General features: G+C 40.9%; 2 protein-coding genes across 3 annotated transcripts in view; both read left to right on the forward strand.

The window, feature by feature from the left end:
• The first annotated feature begins 231 nt into the window (after positions 1-231).
• pros1 (protein S) lies at positions 232-9,364 on the forward strand. 2 transcript variants are annotated; one of them, XM_023424393.2, is made up of 14 exons: positions 236-438; positions 1,049-1,206; positions 1,889-1,913; positions 1,998-2,081; positions 2,189-2,311; positions 2,491-2,616; positions 3,760-3,888; positions 4,067-4,307; positions 4,859-5,045; positions 5,250-5,414; positions 5,606-5,774; positions 6,369-6,505; positions 6,625-6,853; positions 8,179-9,364. In XM_023424393.2, the coding sequence occupies exons 1-14, from the start codon at positions 360-362 to the stop codon at positions 8,355-8,357; spliced, it is 2,031 nt and encodes a 676-aa protein (XP_023280161.1). In that variant the 5' UTR covers positions 236-359; the 3' UTR covers positions 8,358-9,364. The 2 variants fall into 2 exon arrangements, with proteins under 2 accessions (XP_023280162.1, XP_023280161.1); XM_023424394.2 differs by lacking the exons at positions 6,625-6,853; positions 8,179-9,364 and having other exon boundaries at positions 232-438; positions 5,606-5,778.
• Positions 9,365-11,379: 2,015 nt separating this feature from the next.
• gas6 (growth arrest-specific 6) overlaps positions 11,380-15,798 on the forward strand; it is a 15,732-nt gene continuing 11,313 nt past the window's right edge. The window contains exons 1-4 of the mRNA XM_023424353.2: positions 11,380-11,870; positions 12,095-12,255; positions 14,792-14,816; positions 14,926-14,988. Coding sequence (XP_023280121.1) covers positions 11,795-11,870; positions 12,095-12,255; positions 14,792-14,816; positions 14,926-14,988 — 325 coding nt within the window. The 5' untranslated portion in view covers positions 11,380-11,794. The remainder of the gene's footprint in view (positions 11,871-12,094; positions 12,256-14,791; positions 14,817-14,925; positions 14,989-15,798) is intronic.

Genomic DNA, 15,798 nt, shown 5'->3' on the forward strand with positions numbered 1-15,798 from the left:
ATCTCCACCGTGGAAAGAAATCCTTTTTGTGCTCCTTTGACCTCACGTTGTTTTCAGAAATGTTTCTGCATGAGTCCCTTCGACCACCACCTGCAGCCCCTCAAAGCAGCAACATGGCAGAGTGCGTGACCGTGATAGCAGCGCTCCCTAGCTGCGTCCCCTCACACCCCTCTGTATCTGCTCCCCTGGCAGCCTCCTCCACTTCTCCCCCCTCTCTCCCCCTCTCTCCCTCTCTCTCTCTCTCCCTACGAAAACACTTTCGGGAAGAATAAAGTTTTTTTTTTCCCCACACGGACCTGCACTCAGCCCAGTCTGTACCCAGAGCCAAACCGTGGCCTAGCAGGAAGAACGGCTCGACTATGTGGAGAAAGAAACGGGCACTTGGGGAATCCTTGGCTTGTCTCGTGTTTCTTGTGACGCTCGTCGATGCTTATCGATGTAAGTGTTTGGATTTTGCGGTTTTACATGTTTAACTCTGCCTTGTTAAAGTAATTCTCGGGAATAGCCCGTTTTCGGTGTCATTGCCCCAGTTTGAAACGAGCAGCGTCTTTCAGCTTTTGGGAACCGAATGTGAGCATTTGGGAAATGTTTAAAACTTTGTTTAACATGAGAGCAGCAAACGGGGAACAGAGTATGTGCAGGGGTCATGACTCCTCTCTACCCCGTGAAACAATGCTTGGACAACGTGCTGCTTGTTACAACAACTAGGGGTCATTTCTGGGAAATAATGGTTTCGCAATGACATTTTTTTCCAGGCCAATTCATAGAAGAGTAATTAGGTTGTCCACTTTGTCCATGCAGGCACCAGCCACATCAGCCATCTGTCATGAGGAAACAGAGAGTTAAATTCCTGCTGGGATCAGTCATGTGTTCTTCTAATGTAGCTTGTATTAAACACACATGTGAGAGTATCACACAGGATAACTTACACTCTAATAGGCTTGTTGAGTCCTGATTGTTGTAAGCATTCAAGCAACACTGACAATGGAAATATAACATTACACACTATATTTAATTGAGTGTGTTTGTGTTTCCATGTCTGTCGCAGTCCTGAGCCAGAGCACAGCCACCCAGTTCCTGAGCAGGCACAAAAGAGCCAACTCTCTGTTTGAGGAGAGCAAGAAGGGCAACCTGGAGAGAGAGTGCATCGAGGAGCTGTGCAACAAGGAGGAGGCCAGGGAGATCTTTGAGAACCAGCCGGAAACGGTAAGTGGAGTAGTGACCCCTGACCTCCAGACCTCCTCAACGCTGACTACATTTCTGATTTTTATACAAATCCAATAGTGAATGAAGTGGAATAGCCATGGCAATTCTCTTCTAAATTGGGATGGTGCATGAGAAAGAAGAAGTGAAAACAGGGAGAATGAAAGAAAATTGCAAGCCAGAGATCAGACTAATGCAACAATTAGATCATTTTCTTGATTAATTAATCAAAGTTTAGTCTATAACTTGTCAAGAAATTATTAAAAATGCCAATCACAGTATTCCAGATCTGGACTCAGATCAGACCAGACTTCAGATGTCTTATTTTGTCTGACACACACTCCAAAATCTAAATGTATCTTAGTACAGAGGACTAAAAAAACAAATTTCCTCATTTGAAGAGAATGTTCTGCACCTTTGCACTAATATCTAAAAGTTTTCTTTCAATTAAATAATCATTTCAGCTATAGATCAGATGCTATTTCTTTCAAACATTTAATTTTCTTCCAGAAAAATTTAGAAAAAGAAAGTAAACTTAAAATGTTGGTGTATTGATTTGGAGCATAGCTGGATGTAATATCACTTTCAGCACACACTTTTCTTTCTTTATCGTCTTGTTCTTATTGTCAAATGTGTATTTTAAAATCTTGTTGAATCTTCATCTGTTTATTGTGTTTTTTCCCAGGAATACTTCTATCCCAAATATGTTGGTAAGTTTATAGAAATTGATCATGTGATATGTTGTGGTATAATCTTTGTTTCCCTACCCTGATAAAGACCACTCTTTGTTGCAGTGTGTCTGGGTTCACACCGTGTCGGCATTAACAACCAGAACTTGGATTCTGCTATCCCCTCAGACCTTCGCACCTGTGTGACAGGTGAGGAGCTTTACCGAGGCTGTTTAAGTGACGATGTTTGTACTTTTCTGTCAGTTTATGCTTTCAAAGGCTTTCATCAACATCTAAACCTGTTTGTTGCATGGCAGAGATCAGTAACCAGTGTACACCGTATCCATGCTACAAGGAGGGTTCAGAGCGCTGCGTGGATGGCCAGGCCTCCTTCACGTGTGTGTGTAAGCCCGGCTGGAAGGGGCCACGCTGTGAGGACGGTGAGTGCTGATACATAATTTGAAATTTTACATGTTTTAGTTTAGCTTAAACATCCTGTATTAATATTTCATACTTAAAATTAGACTTAATTCAACTTTCAAGCTGATTAATTGAACTGTTTAAAAATGATTGAACCAGATGCTGATACATGTTGTTGTGTGATGTGTTGACTGGGCAGACATCAATGAGTGTTCAGATCCAGACTTTCCAGCGGGATGTAACCAAAAATGTTACAACGTCCCCGGTAGTTTCCACTGCATGTGTGAAGAGGGCTTCTTCATCAATAACAAAATCGACTGTGTGGGTAAGGCCTCATTCATGTCAATTTCAATTTGTGCAGATGCACTGCAACAATGTCAAAGTTGAATTAATTTCAAAACCACCAAAAGACAGAAAAGTACAATTTAATGTTCTTCCTCTGTGTATTAATGACTTAGGTCACATATATGAAGACCATCTGGCTGCATTACTGTCCCTATAGTAGGGGAACATATAGTGCTACTAAGCAGCTGAGAAAACACGGATGTTTCCACACTGTGTGTTTTTCTTTTTGATGACTTCCTTCATATGTACTAATATGAATGGTGGAGCCCTGCACACTTCATAACAAAAACTCTGTTCTCCCAGCTGTCGTCCTCTGGGCCTGCACCATTTGTTATTTCTAAAGCTGATCAGAGTTGACCTCTTATGTAACAGAATGAGAAAAAGCTCATAACATCTAAAAAGATGGTTCTTCCCCTTTGCTGCGAACAGACCAGCAGTCTCGTAGTTTTTAGATGCTTGTTATTCTGCATATTTCTCTCTGTCCTATTTTGTCTTGGCAGCTCAGTCAGTGTTTATCTTTGATAGTTCAAAGTCTTCACAAACATGGACTGAGTCAGTTTGGTAAATTTGCTTTCTCTATTTTTCTTTTTTTTAATAGGCTGTGGAGATTTACAGCTGATTTTGCACATAGTCCATCAATACAAAACCCAAATTATGGGATTTCTTTGATGTTTGAGCTTGTGTATATATATACATACATACATATACAAGTTACTATTTAGGGCATTGTCTGTGTTTTTTACAGAGCGGAAGTGGAGACAGAAAGGAAATGCAGGGAGAGAGTAGGGGAATGACACGTAGCAAATGGTCCGGCTGGCTGGTTGTCAAACCAGGGACTTGCAGCTCAGGGCATTTGAGCGCATGTGGCATGTGCCCTAACCATTCAGCTATCGATTATTTTATATTGATCTGTTAATTATTTTAATTATTTGAAACATGGAGTATAAGTATTGTAGTTATTGTAATTTCTCTCACATTTAATATTTTCATCCATGTACCAAAATTACATTTGCAATCAACCCAATATAGTTTATTAGCCTTTTTTTTTCTAATCAGACCGTTCATAGTACAAATTCTTACAAAACCATTTGCTCATTGTCACTTTTGATTCACTGTTTTCCAGATATTGATGAATGCCTCCTGTACCCAAGAATCTGTGAAGCACCGGCTAAATGTGTCAACAGTCCTGGCATGTACAAGTGCCAGTGTCCACTGGGGTTTAAATATAACTTCACTTCCAAAACCTGCAACGGTGAGACCTCAATTTATTACCTCCTGGAGTCTGACAGGTGACAAAACTAACTACATTCAACCATATCTTCCCACTGATGGTACACGTATTGTAATCACACACCTTCCATCAAAAAGCTACCACAGACACTGAACCACAGATCACTGCCCTCTAAATGTTTCTTCTCCTGATGCTGCAGATGTGGATGAGTGCGAGTTCAATGTGTGCGATGGCACTTGTATAAACACAGTGGGCAGCTATGCATGCTACTGTGATGGTCGTGAGGGTCTTCGTTTGGCGGAGGATGAACGATATTGTGAAAGAATCCCTGCTTGTGTGGACCTGTATGACCACAAACACTCTGAGATGCTGTACCTGGGGGAGCAGTTTGCAGGCCTACCTGTCATCTATCTGCGTTTCCGTCTGCCAGAGAACACAAAGTATGTGTTTATCACACACACACATACATAAATGTAGTGTACTTATTTTTCTATAAGATCATAAGAGTGTTATGTGTGTGTTTTATCCCACATATCTTTTATACATTTCTCTCAGTCAGAGGTGTATGGTCATGCAGCTGCCAATGTGGATTTATTTAAAGTAGACCATTGCAGCATTAAGCAACAACGATAATGTAGCGTGTGAAAGTTGATTATTCACCAAGAAAGAGTAGTTTGACCAAAACAACTTTAAGCTCTTGAAAAAGCTCCACTAGTTTTTTTCCAGAATTGTTGGATGAATCGTAAGATGTGGTTGAAACAAATATGTTATTTTGATAGTGACAAAAGTACATGATATTGTTTTCAAACTAGTTTATACCTCCAGAAGCTGATTTTCATTCCATACTGGATTTTAGTGGTGTGAAGTGTACATGTTTTTTTTTTTGTGAAAACATGCAAAAGTATTTATATAGACAATACTATTTACATTTGAACATAATTATAGTCAGATTACTGTGACAACTTGTATTTCTGTCTCCTGCCGTTGTTAGGTTTGCAGCAGAGTTTGACTTCCGCACATTTGACCCTGAGGGAGTTGTTCTGTATGCTGAGTCTTCACAGGACTCGTGGTTCATGTTGGGACTAAGGGGCGGTCGCATTGAAGTCCAGTTCAAAAACCAGCACACATTCAAGGTCACCAGCGGAGGAAAAGCCATAAATGATGGACAGTGGCATGTGGTGAGAAAGAGCTGTAGTCCAGTTATTCCCTACATGTACTCCGTTTGCTCCCCTATGGCTGATACACAGTAGCAGTAGCTGAAGTGCTAGATAAACCGAACTGATGAAAGGTGGATTGTGTTAAGGGTAACTGTGCGCTCTGGTGCTTAACTGTGCCGAGTACAATGTTGTAAAAGTTACCGTGGTATCATGTGTAACATGCAGATCTCTGTGGATGAACTGGAGAGCAGCATCAGTGTGAAGATCAGCAAGGAAGCTGTGATGAGCATCAACAGCCCAGAGAGTCTCTTTACTTCAGTAAATGGCAAACTGGAGACCAAGGTCTACATCGCTGGTCTGCCCAACCGCACTGACAACATCATCAAACCTGTAAGATGGTTATCTGACAGTTAACACATACAACTAAATCACTCAGCAGACATTGGATTCTGTTTCCTTGCCACAACAGGACTTAAATAAATAACAACAATATGAAGCAAGTGTTTGGGTATTTACATTGGTTGACTATACTTAAGAGCAGAAATCCATACTGCTGTACTCTGTTTCCGTCCGTCTGTCAGATCAACCCTCGACTTGATGGCTGCATCCGGGGCTGGAACTTGATGAATCAGGGTGCATCTGGGGTCAAGGAGGTCATCCAGGAGAAGACGAGTAAACATTGCTTTGTGTATGTGGAACGAGGATCTTTCTTCACCGGGGGGGGACTGGCGCACTTCAACATTGACTACAGTGAGTAAGTTAAGTTATACTTTATTAATCCCTGTGGGGAAATTTGGCCTCTGCATTAGGTCCATCATAACTCATTAAGAGCATTGAGCAGCCGCAGCGCAGTGCTGTAGGATCAAATGTAACTTTGAGCACGGTGCTTTGGTTTAAAGGTATGTGACTAACATGCCAGTGTGTTGGGCTGGGAAGAAACTGAAACACCCGAAGGAAACGCATGAACAAAGGAGCATATCATTCCACACAGGAAAAACTCCACTTTTTAAATGAAGACCTATTTCATGTAGTAGTACAGACCTGCACAGGTACAAAGTAAACATATGTGGTAGGTCCCATTGTCGCTGTTACAACATGTATGTTCCATTAATTCCACATCATTTCTTGACAGAACCTCTCAGGAATTTAGACAGACTTTCTTTAGAGTTGCAACCATGTGATTTTGAGAATATAAGATATTTGAGTTGAGTAAACCTACAACATGGGCTCTTTGGTTCTGATAAAAAAAACTAGGAAATTTACCTAGTTTTTAACTTTCCAGCCGAACGAAGTAACACAAGTTTGTATTTGTGTTTCCCTGTGTTTATGGATGTGTTTAACTAGGTGATTCTGGGAGCTGGAATGTGGATGTAAAGATGAATATACGTCCATCAACTGGGACAGGTGTCCTCTTTGCTCTTGTCGACAACACCACAGTCCCGCTGTCGGTCGCTGTGGTGACATCGGGAGGTGATGATGCTGTGAGTTCAATCACACGTTTGTTAAAAATAAGCCCATATGTATCTCTGCATTTCTTCACACATATACATGCAAAAATGCACATGAAACTTTGCCATGCTATCGTCCTCCATGCTCCCAGAATTTGCAAGTGTTCCTGGACGGCGTCTCCGTGGCGAGGCTGGACTCACTGATGCTGTGTTACCCTGATCGGCTGACACTGCAGCTGAATGTGACTCCTACAGAAATCCAAATCTCAGCCAACTCCTCAGCCGTTACCTACATGAAATCTGACGATCTGCAGGAGGCACTGAAGCGCCTCAACACCACCATGCAGAACCCCATCAGTACATATATTGGTGGGATCCCAGGTTAGTCAAAGCAGCAAATACAAGTAACAAAGTACGAAAGTAATGCTTTGATGATAACTATGAACAAATGTATTAGCCACATATGGTCACCACGATCAGGCCTATGTGGCCAATGTGTAAGAGCTTTCTCCAAGACTTTCTTACACTGGAAAACAGTTTCAAAGCAAATGTAAATGGAGTATCTTCTTGATTATGCTCCAAGAGCAAGACTGCAAGCTGCTCTCTACTGAAAGTAGATTTTCAGGTTTGTTTAAGTACTCCAAAAACATGAATAGAAGTCTGGTTTTCTCAGACAGTGAATGGTTGTTTGCAAGCGTTGACACACCCACTGCTCCAAGAGAGAAATGGCGGAGGCGAATTTGCACGATTTGTTCGCTTTCAGCGGGTCTCCTCCATAAGAGTCTACAGCCTCTGTGAGGCTGTATCTAAATGGTAATGTCAGCATGCTAACATACTCACTGTGACAATCCTAACATGCAGGTATAATGTTTACCATTGCCACTTCCTCATTTAGCATTATAGCATTTGCTGATTAGCACTAAACACAAAAGTACAGCTAGGACAGCAGGATAATGGGAATATCATTAGTTTTTGCTGGATTTTGGTCAGAGACTAAAATATTGGACAATTAAAATTTTTGACCAGATGATGGCGCTAGATTAAAAGTCCAGGACATGAATGTCTGTACAAAAGTTCACAGCAATCCACCCAGTTGCTACTGAGATATTTCAGTTTGGACCAAAGTGATGGACCCACTAAGAACCATTGAACCATACTGCAAGCATTGCTAAAACCTTTGTCAATAGTTATTTTACCTTTCTCTAAACAAATAACACTCATAGATTTGTTGTAGAATTTCTGACTGAATACATGAATTCAGTAAAGTTTGCGAAATTGTAACAAAGTTACAGCTTTTTCAAAGTTTTGTTTGTCTCCAGCTAGCCCAGAAATACAATTATCCGTGTTCTGACCAAAAGTAATCCACAGTGCCAACCACTCTTCAATGGTTCCCAGTGAGTGTCAGAAGTCATATTCTAGGAAGGCCAATTTCAAACCCCAGTAAACTGAATTGCTGTCCCACTAGACCAGTGTGACATTTCATAAGACATCTCATAAAAGGTTATCCTCTGTCCTGACGACAAGATTAAAGTCCAAAGGGGGAATGTACATTTGCTGTCTTTGTTCTAATTTTGTACTTAATGTGTTTGTTGTTTATGTTATTATTTTACTTTTTTTTATTTTTTTATTTTGTACCATGTTATAATCTTGGTTTATCTATATATAGCACCATCTCTCATTATTGTCATTCTCACTGACTGTCCTAGACGATGTCCCATTACCTTCCACCCCAGTGACGGCGTTTTACCATGGCTGCATGGACATCTCTATCAACGGCCAGCAGCTGGACTTTGATGAAGCTCTCAGCAAACATAACAGTATTAAGTCTCATTCCTGTCCTCCATTATCTGCCCCTGAAAGCCATGCTGCACCACACCCATATTGAGCTTAATTAACAGCAGCATCACATTTTAACGCCCTCACACTAGGCAGCGTCCCACAGTGGCCATCTCTTGGGATGTTTTGGAAAGAGAGATTTATAGAGGAGAGGAGATGGGAGGGAGGGAGGGAGGAAGAGGATGAGAAAGAAGTGACAAGAAGAGGAGATAGCGGTAGATGGTTATAGTCATTTTTGTCGACTTTCTCTGATGGGTTTATTTTAAGCTTTCTCTTATTCTTTTCATCCATACAGTGTTATTGCTAGTGTCCTGGGAGCATTTTTTTTTTTTTAGCATGGCACAACGAAAGCTGGCTTGCCAGTGAGGAAACTGGAGGGCTGGAAGATGTAGTTGTAGCAGTTTGTTGCAATGATTTTAATTCTTTCCAAGAAACTTTGAAAAAGAGCTGAGCTCTGTAGCACACATACCATGTGTTGAGCAAGAGATTATGTTTGTGTAGAAACATAAACAAATGGTCACAATTGACCAGGCTTTGAGACCACCTGCATCTTTTTCCATGCTGTTGAATCATGGTACTATCCACAAATTGTCTTCAGTGCGGTTCTTGTGGAGGCAGACGTCTGGAGACAGCTAGCTGACATTGTGGCGGTCGGTTGTGGCGGCGAAAACCACAGAGGAGAAAGCTGAACCTCCAGGCTTTCGATCCAATTCTGTTGCATGTTCTTGATTGAATCACCATCTCTTATTGGAGCTCTGCCTTCCTGAAGAAGTGTAGTAACTTTTAGAAACATGGTTTATCATTTCATTGTTCCCAGAATCCACTATGGTTTTCGCCAGATGTATACACCTCTCATTATGGCTGGTCATGTAAGACTAGTACAACTTCTGACATTCTTCTATTTCTGTCCTCATCTTCAGGGATCTCCTGGTTGTCCTCTGTCCAGAATTTGTCTTGTATATAAAACAAGGTATCTTTAATATATAACTTAAATGTAGTTGTTCAGTTTTGTTTGCTTTGTGTTTGTTAAAATAAAACTATATCAAAGCAACCTTATATTGATACTGTTGAAATTCTATATTGCATTTGTCTGCCCTCTTGCCAGAAACAAAGCCAAACAGGAAATGTCTTCATAGAGAAAAACATGTAAAGTAATGGCTCTGTATTTAAAATGGCTCTTTGTTAGCCATTGTACATTTGTGCACAGTTTCAAATGTAATGATGATAATGCTGCGTATTTGAGCCTGTTAAACAATATATGAGTCCTTAAAGTCAGTCTCTCATTCACTGACAGTGTTGTAGTTGCAGGCATCAAGTCAATAACAATGACATGAGACAACCATTGACAACTCATTTAGTGCCATGTGCACAACTGTATGTAAGGAACACTATGTTCCACTCTTTCCAGCACTGCTTATATAGCAGTTACATAGCCATTATCTTCAAAGCTGTGCGACCCAGGTCTAACCATCACTTGATGTTGATGATTTCTTCTTTCTTTTTGGAAGATCTCCACTATACCACTACACTAATTTCTTTGTTATAGCCCTATTGTATTATTTAACATTTACAGTAACATTAAGACATTATTTTAAACAATTATAATGCAGCAACCTTTCAGACACATCGCATTATCTCTTATCAATTTTCATTTAACATTTTGTCTTGACTTTTCACTATATGAGGAGGAACAAAACTATCAAATGCAATTTTATTGATACCTCATACCTTGTGTATGATTAAACAGAAACACATGGCAGACTGTGGCCTAATGGCCAAGATGCAGAAATGGGAATACTGAGGAAAAGCAAGTGAAACGCAAACAGCAAAATGTGGGCTGAACTTATGAGTAATTAGTTCGTTAGAACAGGAAAACCGATTTTCAGTCAGTCAAGATTTACGGGAAACAAAACTGAAAGAAAAATGACTTATATGGGTTTAAATTTAACCTGAAAGATGTGTAATGACAGCTCTGATTCCTCTGAAGATGAGGAAGAATCACTGCTTTACTTATATAAAAATATTAATGCCATCATTTAAAAATATTCCATTACAAGTGAGAATCCTGCATTAAAATTTTTGTCAAGAAAAAGAATATAAGTATTATTATCATAGTATACTTAAAGTATCAAAAGTTACTGGAGTAAACTTTACTCAAGTAAAGAACAAATACCTCAAAATTGCACACTAACAATATTTTAGAAAACTCATTTTACAAAACGCAACAACGAGATGGGTTGGAAAAGGTAATCTACTAGTTGACTTTGGTGCTGCCCATTCACAAAGAAGAATTGTTGTCCTTATCTTTCCTGCCTTCTGAAATATTGTTGAATTTTCTAAAAGTATGTTGCATTTTGTATTTTGTTAATTTGTTTTGTTCAATGCTCTTGTGTTATGCACCTCAGTGCTACTGTACCATAAAATGTTTCTGTTACTATTACAGGTCCATCCATCCGTCTCTGTGTCTCTGGTACTCTTAAAATCTGAAAATCTTAACTTTTTTTATTTTATATTGTGGTTGTTTTTTGTAAAGGTGTGTCTTTTTAAATAGCTTCCCTTTTTTTTCTCTGTGTCAAGTAATTAACACAGAAAACCCCGGGCAAGGTATTAATCCACCATCAGAGAACAATAAGGATGCAATTATTACTTTCATTATTGATACATTTGACAATTATTTTCTAAAGTAGCCTAATCAATTGATTTAGTGTGTTAAAAGCCTAGTTAACATTTTCAAATTGGTTTATTTTGTCTGACAAAAAACCCAACAATGTGTGGGAGACCAGCAAATATGGACATTTAAGAAGCTGGAATCAGTACATTTTTGGCATTTATACTATAATGGCTTTTTTTTGTCATTGTCTGATTCATCATTAGGCCTACAGCTCTAGATCACATGCTGGTTTCTGAGTGTCTGGGGAAACAATATAACTGTCATGTATGGTGGGGGCCCAAAAACATATTTGTTGCCCCAGCCCCCACCTTTTGAAGTTGATCCGGCCATGGGGAGAGGTGTCTGAAAGGCTGCATCATTACAAACTCCTGCCTACACTTCTCAGAGCAACTCCCCCTCAGAGGCGTGCAGTCTTTCTCCGCAGACTGGGGACTCATTCCGGCCAGAGAGGGCTAAAACACGAGAGAAGAGGGTCAGAAAATAAAGTACAGACTGCAATGGGGATGAGCTGAACTGCAGAGAAGAGAGGACGGTCGCTTAACTTGCCCGTGTTATTAACGTTATGCGGGAGAAACACACGACAGTTTAGCTTGCAACGCTCCGCGGCGACAGTGATTTAACATCAAAAACGTTAACGGCCAACGGTCGGAAGTACCTGAATACCTGCAGTGTTTCGCACTAACGTTAGCCTCGGCTTGGTGCAAACAGCGGTGACATTGAGAGACGAGGGGAGATATTGAGAGGCTGAGCGGGGGACAGTAGAAACGGGACGGGAGAAAGTTTCTCAAGCTTGGCGCAGACACAGCGGTTAAACAATGCGGCTGACCCCGACAAAGTCCCTTTCATCGGCAGCCCTGCTAATCCTGCTGGTTGTCCGCTGGTCCGACAGCAGTAAGTAAACAATTACATGCTAGGTGGCTAGCTAGCTCGCTAAGTCCCCTTTGACATTTGTGTTGTGGCTGATGATGATTTATTAAGCGTCACTAACGGCGCTATTTCGCAACCTCTCTTCAATATTTTCGTTTTTTGGGAACCACATATTGCTCAACTCCTGAGTTCTTTGACCTTCTTTGATTCCTCTAGGGTAATTAACACAGTGTATTTTCTTTTTTTAGTTTCATTGTCTCCTCAAGAGGCAAACCAGTTTCTGAGCAGACACAGAAGAGCTAATCAGGTTTTCGAGGAGACGAAGCAGGGACACTTGGAGAGGGAGTGTGTGGAGGAAAGGTGCACCAAAGAGGAGGCCAGAGAAGTGTTTGAAAACGACCCGGAGACTGTGAGTATATCAGCAAGAAGTTAGTTAAAGCACCAAAACACCGCTTAAAGTGGTATTCTGCAGTCCAGGTTGCATGCAGGTCCCACCCCCCTACAAAGAATAGAACATGGTTGTCATAACATCATATCAGGCTTCTTCTCCTTAGGCACCGCAGTACCAAAAACTATTATAAGATGATTAAAACACCATCATCATTATTAGATTATATACTGTAACTTTTGCAACCCTGTATTTGTTATTTACCATAAAGCTGCAAAGTCCGTTGTTGGCATCATGTTCATATTGACTTAAAATTGATGGCTGTAATGTGACAGTAGACTAATGATTCATTATCTGGGCTGGTGGTGTTTATGCTCCAATAAATCCAGAATGCTGATAGCTATCACTGCAACATAATATTCCCATGTCAAGGACTTGGCATGTTGTCTGCTCTTTTTGTTTGTTTCTGTGACAGACACTGAGTCAGTGTGACTAAGCTTTAGTTTATGAAATACAGTATTAAAGAAGGCGCTGCTATCCCTACACTATCCCTTCGCACAGACAGTCTTCTATTTGCTATAATTTTGCCCCGTCTGCTGGAGATCTGCTTGGCTCAGGTTCCTGCCAAATATGGGTAACACCTGGATATCTTTTCTCCATCTCTCTTCTCATCACCTGTATCGCTGTATGCCTACACATGCCCACTCTTACATTTCCATACACAAATGCATGGGAATGATGCAAGCAAAGTCCTTTGATTCTGATTGGTCTCTTTGGGAGCAGTTTCCTGTGCAAGATATGGGTTTCATTCAACACACTAATGCACATTGCCGCACTAATACATGCAAGTATACATGCTCCAACCCTGTTTTTCTGTTTTAAGTTTACCAACAAACAAAATCCATTGCACTGTGTGTGCTCAGGAATATTTACTGCAGATTAGTTTCCATTCACGAATGTGCAGATCAGCCTTTCCATCCATGTGAATACATAAGCCTATTGAATATGTAATACATGTGCTGGATATGCAGACCAGCTCCGGAGATATAAATAACCTGATGTGTCAGAAAACGTGGAACATGGGCTATTGAGCCAAGAGGTGTATTCATTCACTGGCTGAGAGTGCAGACTTTTAAGTCTTTTAACAGACATCTGTAAGGGGTGTGTTGCATGTGTCAGTGTGTGTGTGTGTGTTTGATATTCAGTAAGATAAGTTATCGTAAAGACTCTTGCCCAAACCCGTTTAAAAATATTAGCTGTCAAGAATTATCAGCAACAAGTGTATCCTGACAGTGTCTTTGTTTGATTTTAACTGCTTGAGTTGTAAGTCAGAGATTCAAATGAAGTTTTAACTGCACATGCAGGGAGTATTTGTTAGCATAGTGCTGGTGATGCTGTGCTCTTCAACAGTCACTTTGACCTTTTACATTTTGGCATTGTGAATTTTAGCAAAGAGGGAGTGAATGTGGCAATCAATGATTCAGAGATTATTTGTAAGATTAGCCAAGTGGAGCGACATAGACGCTGAGGGAAGGAGGATTAAAGCAAAGTTGAGCTGGGTTTAGAGGAAAAGGTGAAGTTGGGTGACGTGCCTTCTAGTTGAGTTTGAATCAGCTGGACACACATCACCAGCAGAATAGCGTTTGTGTGCCTGTAGTTTTGTACCATGTCGTGACACAAAGCTGCAGTCTCATTCATAGCTGCATTATTCATTCTCAAAGAGCCCATCTCTGACTCTGCATTTTCCTCTGCTGCAGCTTTCCGGCTCTGCAGAGAGAGGAAGAGTAGGGTGTTCCTGCCTGGATACTCATGATTATCCATGGCAACGAAAGCTATCACTCCAAGTTTCTGGTCTCTCATCTGTTAGGCAACATTTTAAAAGGGGGATAAATAGTCAATAAACTTGTTGGGCGCAAGTTTAATAATAACCAAAAACTTGCTCTATGACTGACCATCAAATCAGGGTTATAATCAGGTTTTGCCGTGTAACATGTGACTGGCTTCAGTAAACTTTATTCTGATTACTAATTATTACAAATCACCTTTTTTCACCTCAGCTTCCTGCATCTGGCTCATAGTGCAGCATAAGATCTCTAAAGTATCTATGCCTCCAGATACAATCTTTACATTGGTACATCCCCCTAAATTTTGACCTACATGTGAAGGAACACTGCAGCCAGCAGGTGGGAAGGATGCACTATCAGGAATGCAGAGAATTCTTAGGAAGCCCCTGGCAAAGGGCCGCACCCATTAGATAGAGCCCACACACACACACACACACACACACACACACAGATGACGGACTAATAATACTGAAATCTCTGTGGACATACATGGACAATGCAACTCTTGAAATTAATGATTGTTTATGAATCACTTTTGCCATGAATAGGAGCACAGAGATCAGACATAAAACAAAACCAAATCCTAGATTATGTCAAGTATTAACAGAAACCTCCCTTCTAATTGCAAGCATCTGTTTAGATTATCCTGTTCTGTTTAGATTTTTGTTTATACGCCTACGTAACTTTATCCCTCTCTCTTCTCCCTGATTTAGGACTACTTTTTCCCCAAGTACTTAGGTAAGTTATCATTCTGACTAAAACCATTCATCTCTACTCATAACAGCCATCTTTTCAGATTATATCTTTATAATCTGTTCATTTTAATTTCACTTTTGTTTCTGTCTAGCTTGTATGGACAAGTTTGGAGACTCTGAAAAGAAGAAACAGGATCTGGTCACTTGTGTCCACAGTAGGTTTTATCTCCTCTTGTCTGTCCGTCAGCTTCACATTACGTGTTGATTGTAGGTCTGTGGACGGGTTTATAGAGTCCTTGAAAGCCCTTTTTAAACCTACCCTTCCTTTCTTTTTCTTTCTGTCTTTCACTGTGCAAGTATTACTACACCCAGAGACATCCACCTAGTTGTAGTGTGGGGTTGGGCTGCACTGCAGTATTACTGCTCTGCATCACACTCACACTGAGGCATACACTCTCTCTCTGTAGAATATGGAAGAAGAAGGAAATATGATGAAAAGGTGCAGAATTTTTATGTCAACTCCAGGTCAGTTTTTGCAGTGTTACACACGTAACTGACTACGTGAGTGTGCTATATGTGCGTGAGCTCAGGTATCTGTGAGTAACATTGCAGCACTTTGCTACAGTGATGCTGCACATTGGTGAATGAGTAACACACCCCTTCAGTCGTCACATACTCCCTCACCACACACTGTGCGTGACTGCACCAGCATCTTCGTGAGCTGGCTCAGTGGAGCAATGACGTGGGAGAAAAAGTCTGACGTGACTGGAGCACAGGATTTCTGCTGCATCAGGATACAAGAGACCTGGACCAACCCGGCTTTGCTGAGGAGGGAGGGAGGGGGCTGCAGCATTGTAAAACTTAAAGATATGGTGGTTGTAGCCCCCCCCTTCCCTTTTTTTTTAATCTATCTGTCAGCACACTATCTCTTTCTCACTGCAAATCTCTGCCCATCTGTCCCCTGTCTAAGTGCAGTGTATGAGTGGGTGGCAGGGTTCCCATGGGTCCTTGATATCTTGGGGGTG

Source organism: Seriola lalandi, unplaced genomic scaffold (genome assembly GCF_002814215.2).
Source record: "Seriola lalandi dorsalis isolate HSWRI2012SDOR001 ecotype SW California unplaced genomic scaffold, Sedor1 jcf7180002054735, whole genome shotgun sequence".
Lineage (NCBI taxonomy): Eukaryota > Metazoa > Chordata > Actinopteri > Carangiformes > Carangidae > Seriola > Seriola lalandi.